The sequence below is a fragment of the Antechinus flavipes genome, chromosome 4, assembly GCF_016432865.1.
Source record: "Antechinus flavipes isolate AdamAnt ecotype Samford, QLD, Australia chromosome 4, AdamAnt_v2, whole genome shotgun sequence".
Classification (NCBI taxonomy): Eukaryota; Metazoa; Chordata; class Mammalia; order Dasyuromorphia; family Dasyuridae; genus Antechinus; species Antechinus flavipes.
Genome location: NC_067401.1, coordinates 222,302,501 through 222,312,252, shown reverse-complemented (window position 1 = coordinate 222,312,252; position 9,752 = coordinate 222,302,501). Strand labels below are relative to the sequence as shown.

The 9,752-nt window shown below is 32.2% G+C and overlaps 1 protein-coding gene across 1 annotated transcript in view; it reads right to left on the bottom strand.

Annotated features, from left to right (window-relative positions):
* Positions 1-3,844: 3,844 nt before the first annotated feature.
* Positions 3,845-9,752, bottom strand: part of LOC127561466 (orexin receptor type 2-like) — a 17,989-nt gene continuing 12,081 nt past the window's right edge. Inside the window, exon 4 of the mRNA XM_051996703.1 lies at positions 3,845-4,776. Coding sequence (XP_051852663.1) covers positions 4,547-4,776 — 230 coding nt within the window. The 3' untranslated portion in view covers positions 3,845-4,546. The remainder of the gene's footprint in view (positions 4,777-9,752) is intronic.

Sequence of the window (9,752 nt, the reverse complement as noted above, 5' to 3'; positions counted from 1 at the left end):
ATAATCAGAATTAAGGAGCATAATAGGGATGATGAGCCAGCCATTATCTTGGAAAGATTGGTCAGACATGTAGGAGAAGAATCATGAAAGAAGTGTCATGAGAAACCAGAAAATTTAGAAAGTGGCTGTGGTAGACTCAGAGCACCTTTTCTAGACTGCACTTCTGTCCTTGTCACATTCTATTTTGCATCACATTATATTTCTCCTACTAAATTATAAGATGCTTTTAAGGAAGGTTATGATTTTTAAAAAATCTGGATATCCCCAGAATATAGCAAACATCATCATAGAATATAGATATCCCCAGAATATAGCAAATGTCATCTGCAATGCCACTGTTCCACAAAAATACAAGAGGAAAAGAGGAAAATATAAAGACAGAGAGAGAGAAAAAGAGAGAGAGAGAGAAAGAGAGAGAGAGAGAGAGAGAGAGCGCTCAATCACTAAATATTCTGCTTGAGGCACTAATTTTATCCTGTTACGCAGATGTGACCCTAATTATGAATGTTCTTATAATATAATCAACAACAATAATCATTTTTATACTACACTAAGGAGACTAGGAAATGTGATTATGGAGATCTAAATCTTTTTTTTTACTTTAAAATTATGTATATTAAAAATTGTTGAGTTATAATCCCATTGATTTTGATGCCTTTCCTTTTGTGAAATTGTCCAGGTCAGGAATAAGGACTTAAAATTTAGAAATTAATTTTGTTCAATATATGTCAGAGCATGATAATGTGCATGTGGGACACAAAAAAAAATGTAGGGATATATCATTCATACCTCAAAATAGAACTTTCCTGTTACTGTAAAAGGCAACACCATCCTCTCATTCCCTTAAGACTCTCTGATATATCCTCAACTCCCCACCATCTTTGCTTCCCAATTTGTTGCTGTAGCTTGTTGATTTCATCTTTTCAGCCTCTCTCAAATACATTCCCTTCTTTCCTTTGATATTGTCCCTGCTTTCATATAGGTCCTCATCACCTTACAGCTAAGTTGTTACAATAAACTGCTTGGATCTGCCTGCCTCAAGTCTTTCCCCATTCTAATTTATCTTCCATTCAATCTTCAAAATAAATTTCCCAAATCATAAGTCTTACTACATCAATAAACTCTAATAGCTGCTCATCACCTCAAGGATCACATACAAATGCATTCAAAGACACTCAACCTGTCTTCTTTTAACCTTTCAATCTTTTTATACATTACTCCCTATTACATACTCTTGGTTTCAGTGACAATGGCCTTCTTGTGTTTCTATCTACAGGCACTCAATCTATCTTGGCTCTGGGCATTTTCATTGGGTACCCTTCATGCCTGGAAGTCATTGGAATACTCTTCATGCACTCTTTCATTTCCATGTCCTCTTTTTCCTGGCTTCCTTTAGGTATCTGAAATCTTTCCAACCCCTCTTAATTCTAGTCTTTTCCTTGTATGTATTTGTTTGTATGATATCTACACATCTATTGTGAAATGCTTGAAAGCAGTCTATTTTTTGTGCTTTTTTTTGTATCCTCAGTGCATATCTCAATGCTTTTCACATAGTTGATGCTTAATAAATATTTATTAATTGACTAAAAGCAGCTATTATGACCTAAACCATATGAGAAAAAAAATTGGTGGTATTACATGGAAGGATAGTAGGGCTAATCTACCCTTCTCTTTATTTTTAATGAGTAGTTTTAAAACCAGTGTTTGTATTTATGATACTATTTTTTTAAGGTTTTGGTTCTGCATCTTCTGTGGCTAAATACATACATACACATATAGATATATACATACTTACATGTTCTATACACACACACACATATGCCAGTTAAGCATAGCCTCTACATATCACTGTTTTTCTATGTTCTCCTATGTCTCTCTTTTTTTTTCCTCTGGAACTCCATGAATCACTATCTCAAAACTAGCTGTTGTTAAACTCAATGGTTCTAGTCTATTATTTGAGAATGAAATTATAAGAATACCAAAAGAATAAAAAGTAAAAGAAAAAAATGTCATCTTGAATTGAAAGTTTTCCAAAATATAGAAATTGATATGAAGAGGCAATTTCTACTGGAACAAAACCCAGCACAACTATTTTTTAGTATTTATATTAAATATGATGAATTTTTTGTCACCATAGCTGTATGAAAACAGTGCCAGTTAAAAACCAGATTTGTTAAAATTTTTAGGGTTTTAAATTCTCTTTCTGCCTCAGACATTTAAGGATTTCTTTTAGTATATCTCAATTGTGTTCTGAAAGCAAGTTTTGCTTAATTTTTGTACCAAGGTTTAAATAATGATGTATATTATGAATGAAATACAATTGATATGCCTATGATGCCTTTACAATTAGCTCAATTTTTAAAAAAAAGTTATTTAATATCCAAAAAGCCTTCTGAGCCTTGGAGACTTTAAGAGTCATTTTCCTAAGAAACAGGAAGTCATCTTTTGCCAAGAATAAATGAATTAAAATGTTTAAATCCCAGTTTGGGAAGAAACTTAGAAACAAAGAGTGTCAACTGAATTCTAAAATGGTCAAAATTCACCTAGCTACACTTACCAACACAATGGCAAATTCCTTTCAATCTTTTTTTTTTATTATTATGACAGGAAAGGATAAATAAGAAGATGTACAGTGTATAAAGTAGAACACATTGACAAGACATTCCTTTCTTTAATAAGTCTTCTCATTTTGTGTCTTTAGCACATAATGATGTAAGTAGTTGACTGTTTTGTTCCATCGGATTGGCAGGGTTTCTGGACACCTGTTTCCTTACCATTTGTCCTGTTATGGTAATCATACCAAATTCAGTCATGTTGGAAGAATTCCTTAATCCATGTGTTGAGAGCTATGTACTGTGGTATATAATTCTATTCCCAGATTTTCTTGTATGTGAGTTCTTTGCCAGTCTTTTGAAAATCTGTCTCCTTCCACAAAACTCAGTCTTTCAGTAAATATAAAAAAGGAAATATTTGGGATTGATAGCTCTAGAAATCTTTTGTCAAATTACCCATAAAGTGGCACAGAGGGGTTTTGGTCCAATCTTTTCCATATTGCACTTATATGGCAGTCTCTGGAAGAATGGCTATTGATTTGAATGAGAAAACAGTTGAGATTGCACATTGTTTCACATCTCAGTGTCTTTCCTCAGGATTCCAACCAGGTTGACAGAAGTGAAGGTGGTGTCCCTTGTTGTAGATACCTGTATAGTAAAAGACTTTGTTTCATATAGATCATGGAAAAGTCACTAGAATGGTATTATCATTTAGGACAAAAGAAGTTCAGGTTCCTGCTTTTATTCTTAATTCTTACTCTTATATGTGTAAGAAGTAAGAATCATACAAAGTATACAAATACTAGCAGAAGATAAAACATGGAGAGAACTTGATTTACAGATGTTAAACACAAATTTCAATCTGCTAACATTTAACATGTGGTAGAAATTGGAAACAAACTTGAAAATATAAAAAAACTGCTTTACAAATTCTCAGTAAGAGGGCATATCTTATTCCCAAAAACAACATTAGAGAACTGTGATTTTTTTTCAAGTTTTCAGAAATAGATGTGTTCTTTAAAAACTAGAGAACTAACAAGGAACTCTTAGTTATTTCAGATTCTAAACTCCACATTCTAATATCACTTTCTCTTCCTAGTTGGATACAAATAGGAATTTCAAGAGAAACTTGAAACAACAGCTAAAGTTCTAATACTCAGAGCATTCATAAAATGAATGATGAAATAAATTGGCAAATGAAAACATATTATGTTCAATTTTTATGTAAAATAAAAATTAGCTGTTGAATTTCAACTTTCATTGTTGTTGTTATTGTTTTGTAGGAGATAGGGCAGAATTGTTGAGGGGCAACTTTTGTTTTCATTGGTGAAAAAGAAAACTCTTAATGTGGAAACGTTCTATATCAAAATTATTGGGCTTCTCATCTGTACTTATAGCTTCCTAGGGATAAGAGAATGATAAATGGTTATATGACTTCATCATATTCACCCACTTTATGTGTGATAGAGACAGGAATTTCAGTCAGATATCATATTATTTTAATAGAATTATTTTTTATTCAGATAGTCCTTTGGAAGTCTCATTTCTTATGTTTGAAATTTAATTTTAAATTATCAAATACATCTGAAGCAATTAAATAGGATAAATGCTACTTTCTGAAGTGAAATAAATCACTTAACATCCTCACTTTTGAAAGTAAGAGATTAAAAGTATTAGACAATTTAAAGTGAATAAATATAGAAATTATTCATTTAATGTATCCTGCATCTGAAATATTATTAAGTAATAACTCTTTAACTTGTAAGCAAATTGTTGACATTAATGTTTTCAACAATGGTTTCAAAATATATTAATTATCATTAAAATGATAACTTTCTGTAACCTGGAAATATAAATAGGAATCAACTTTGTTAACTCTGAGTTGAAAGCTGTACATTTATGTTGGGCTCATACTCTTGCTTTACCTTTGGATGATCAGATTTCAATGCACATAGACTTTTTATTAAGCTATCCTTGATGTAGGAATAAATATTCTACCAGTTGTGAAGTGGTCCAGCTCCATTTACTGCTGGGAGTGTGCTTATGCTCGTCAGTACAACATGTTCTGAAAGTTTCGATACATTATCAAAGCTACTGAATTGGGTGGTCAAGGATTTCCGGCTCTCTGTGCTTGTTCGTCCCCGGGCAAGTCTTTCATCCTGGCGAGGGTTAACTCCAAGGCAACAACAAGAAAATGCTGCTTTAAATTCCTCTCGAAATTTTCCTGGCAATTCAGTCAGAAAGAAAGGAAAAGGAATTATGTGCAAATATGTTTCAACAAAACATGAATACAGTAAATAGAATTAGGTGATTTGAGCCAAATAAAGGTTAAAGTATAACATTGTGTTAGTATGATCAAAACAGGAAAAGGAAATTGAATTTAATAAAATCTTGAAAATTGTGTATTTTTTATTTGTGAATATATATACCTTCATTTAGATATATGAGGTATGACTAAAAAGGAATGATATTGATTTTTGTATAGAGACTCCATCTCTCTACTTTCTAGTCACACACACAGATGTTATATATATATACATATATATATAATTGTTTTTTATCCCCCATGCACACATACATGTTATAGAACTAGAAGTCTTTGATGGAAATATTTTTAAAGATACCTATCCCAATGACTTTATTTAAGAAATAAGGAAATTTATATCTTATGAACAAAGATAAAGAGAAAGAAGTCTCAATAATTATGAAGTAACAAGAAAAAACTAAATATACACTCCTCAAATAAAAATTGTTGAAGTGTTTAAAAAGCTTTTTTCTTTTTCTTTTTTTTTATTTTTTTTTGTTTTTGGTTTAAAGCTCCAAAATGTCAGTCAATTTGACTGAATACTTATCATCCATTCTGGCTTACTCCTAATATAACCCTCAGTGCTTCACCCAGTAGGTTCACCCAACAGTGCCTTTTCCTCTAGGCTTAACTCCTTCTGAATATCCTCTCTCCAGCTATGTATAAACATGGACTTAGGCACATCTTCCAACTTGATAGAAAATAAAATATTTTGCATATATAATAACAATAATATATAATGTATAATATAACATGTATATGTGTAATATGTAATAACAAGCTGAAATGTGAAAAAGTCATTTTGCCATTGTTCCAGGACAAATAATATAATTATAGAATGTCAGACTCAGAAAATACCTAGAGCTCATCTAGTCAAGTCTCTCCACAAATAAACTGAAGCCCTGGGATATCAGATGACTTGTTTAAGGTTATTCAATTATACAAAAGCAGAGTTTCTAGAGTCTAGCTCAGTGTTATTTTCAATATATCAAGTTACTCTAGTTAGACATCTCTTCTCCTTTCTGCAATACAATGATAGTAAAACAAAAGAGATTGGTCAGTGATATCCATCAAAAAATCACTTGTTCATCTTTTCCTAAATTTTATAGCATAAATTTTGAAATGGTGATATATCAGAAAGAATGTAGACTTTTGAGTGTTTCAATTTCATCTCTAGTTCTCTTTTCTAACTCTACTTTCTCTATTGACCTCCAGTGTTACCTTTCCAACTGCCCATATATTATTTTGAACTACATATCTTAAAGATATCTTAAACTCAGTATATCCAAAATTGAACAAATTTATCTTTCTTTCCAAACCCCTTCTCTCTTCCTAACTTCCCTCACTATAAATTGTGCCATCATTTTTGCAATCCATCACACATGCTCACAATCTAAACTTTATCCTTGAGTTTCAACTCTTACATCAAATCTGACATGAAGGTCTATTGACTTTTAATGTCATAATATCACTCATATCCTCTCCCTTTTCTCCTTTTCCACTAATATTATGTCTATATCACTTCTCACTGATTATTAGACTATTAAACTAGCCTACGGATTGGTCTCTCTCATGCAAAGTTCACTCCACTCCATTTATTCTCCAATTAGTTGTTAAAATAATCTTTCTAAAGTGCTAGTCTGACTTCTCTCACCCCTCTACTCAATAAACTCTTGCATCTCCTTATTACCTGTAGGATCAACTGTAGAATCCTCTGCAATTATAAGCCTTTCATTTTTCATGGGGAGATTCATTTATTTTCAATACACATTACTTTATGAATTATGTTAGGAAAGAAAAATCAGAGCAAAAAGGAAAAAACATGGGAGAGATTAAAAAAAAACAGAAAAAAAAAGAAGTGAACATAGCATATGCAGTCTTCTCAGTTCTTTTTCTGGATACAGATGGCATTTTCTGTCCATAGTCTATTGGGATTGGTTTGCATATCTGAATCAATAAGAAGAACCAAGTCTTTTATAGTTGATTACCACACATTCTTGCTGTTATTGTGTACAATGTATTCCAGGTTTTGCTTGTTTCACTCAGAATCAGTTCATGTAAATCTTTCCAGGCTTTTCTAAAATCATCTCATTCAGGATTTTTATAGAACAATAATATTCCATTATCTTCATATACCCCAACTTATTCAGCCATTCCCCAATTGATGGACATCTACTCATTTTCCAATTCTTTGTTACCACAAAAAGAGCTGCTAAAAACATTTTTGCCCAAGTGGGTCCTTTTCACTTCTTTAAAATTTCCTTGAGATACAGGCCTAGTAATGTCAGTAGTGGGTCAATGGGTATGCACAATTTTATAGCCCTTTGGACATAGTTCGAAATTGCTTTCCAGAATGGTTGCATTATTTCATAGCTCCACCATCAATGCATTAGTACCCCAGTTTTCCCATATCCTCTCCAACATTTATCATTATCTTTTCCTGTCATCTTAGCTAATTTGAGAGATTTGTAGTGGTACCTCAGAGTTGCTTTAATTTTCATTTCTCTAATCAATAGTGATTTAGAGCATTTTTCCATATAACCATAGATGACTTTAATTTCATCATCTGAAAATTATTCATATCTTTTGACCATTTATCAGTTGGGGAATGACTTGTATTCTTACAAATTTGACACAGTTCTTTATATATTTTAGAAATGAGGCCTTTCTCAGAAACACTGGTTGGAAAGATTTTTTCCCAGCTTTATATTTCCCTTTTAATCTTGTTTTTGTTGGTTTTGTTTGTGCAAAAATTTTTAATTTGACGTAATCAAAGTTGTCCATTTTGCCTTTTATAATGTTCTCTTGTTCTTCTTTGGTTATAAATTCCCCCTCTTCTCCAAAGATATATTTGATAGATAAATTATCCCTTACTTTCCTAATTTGTTTATAATATCATCCTTTATGCCCAAGGCATATGTACCTATTTTGACCTTATTTTGGTGCGGAGATTATAAGCCTTTCATAACACTTTCCCTCCATCTTTTCAGTCTACTTATACTTCTTCCTTTCTATATATTCTGCAATTCAAAGACACTGCTTCCTAGCTGTTTCTTGAATAAGACACTCCTCATTTCAAGCATTTCATTGGCTATCCTTCATTGTTGGAATACTCTCCCTCCTTATCTCTCTCTTTTGGCTTTCCTATCTTAAATCCCAGCTAAAACCTCACTTTCTACAAGAAACCTTTCCTTATATGCCCCTAACCCTTTTTTTGATTCTCTCTAATTTATTATCTATACATCTTGATTATACATAATTTTTTGAATGTTGCCTCCCCCACAGAGAGCTTCTTGAGGATAGGGGGTCTTTTTTTCCCTATCTCCGCATACCCAGAACTTAACACAGTGGCTATCACAAAGTAGGTGTTTAGCAAATGCTTTTTGATTGCATGATTTATTGATGTTTTCTACTTTTGTAACCTTTGGCAAATCACTTAATTTTTATGGGATTCAGTTTATTCATTTATAAAATCATAGGTCTGGGTAAATAAGCCTTAGAGGTCCTTTCTCACTTTGGATCCATGACTTATCAAGATAAATAACTGCTTTCCATATATGCACATATGACAAGTTCTGTTAAATTGTATTAATTAAATTATATTAAAATATAAAATTAAATTATTATAATTTATTATAATTAAATTCTATTTAAATCAAATTTTGACTAAAATTTGGTGCATTGAAAATATTTTTACTTAAAATATTCTTTCTTTTTTTTTTCATTCCCACTAATCCACTTCAAATCTGATATCAAATTCCAGGCAATAGCTTTACATATATAAGTTTACATTTTACTTATATGTGTGTGTGTGTGTGTATGTATGTATGTTTTAAAGAGGAAGATACTATGACTTTATATCATCAATTTTAAGTTTCTGCTCATTTTCTTTCATTTCTGTAGCCATTCCTTTGCCAAACTATTGTTTGTTTCTACCTCCCTACTATTTCTGCTACATATTCCTTTCTCTCTACACCCAAGTAAGTTCTTTGATATTGGCTTTTACTATGTCACTCTTGAATGATTGCAATAGCCTGGTGGTCAATGCTTCTATTTCATGTTTCTATTCACTTCATGCCATCCCCTACTTGGCTACAAAAATTATTTTTCTTAAAGCTGATATCTACCCATAATATGCCCTTACCTAGCAAATACCAATCACTCCCTATAACTTCCAAGATCAATTATAACATTCTCTGTTTGATTTTTAAGGTCTCCTCATAACCCTTTCTACCTAAGATTTCTTACTGTCTTCCACTCTTTGATGATCCAGTGAATCTGGTCTCCTTGCTGTTCCTCCATCTACTGATTTGAAGTTCTTCCCCATTCCTGAAAAGGCCTCTCTTCTTACCTTTTTCTTTGGGTCACCTCCCTCATACATTGTTAGTCTTTTCTTTAGATTTTTTTTCTGCATCCTCTCTCCCCATTCGAATGGGAGGTTTTTAGGGCATGGCTTATGATGTTGTTTTTCTAGGATATCTGCTCATAACAGAGGTTATGGCTTATTTATTGCCTGATAAGTAGCTGGAAATAAATATTAGATCTGTGATTTCACAGACATAGAGAATTTTAAAATTCCCTTTACAATGTAATTTGGCCTTTCTTTACAACTTATAGCATTAGAGGTTTGTCTAAAGAACTTAGTGGTTAAATTTCTTGCCTTCAGTTAAAGAGACAATGTTTATCAGAGACAAGACTTGAGCTAGAGGAGAAAATGGATCCCATGTCTTTGCCAAGAAAACCCCAAATGGGGTCACATAGGGTCAGATGTGACAGGCAACAAGCAATAAAAGATTTGAACCTGGCACTTCCTGTCTCCAAGGAAAGTTATAGCCATTTTATTAATGTTTGATAAATGAATTAGCTTAAAAAATGTTCAAAATTGCAATTCAAAT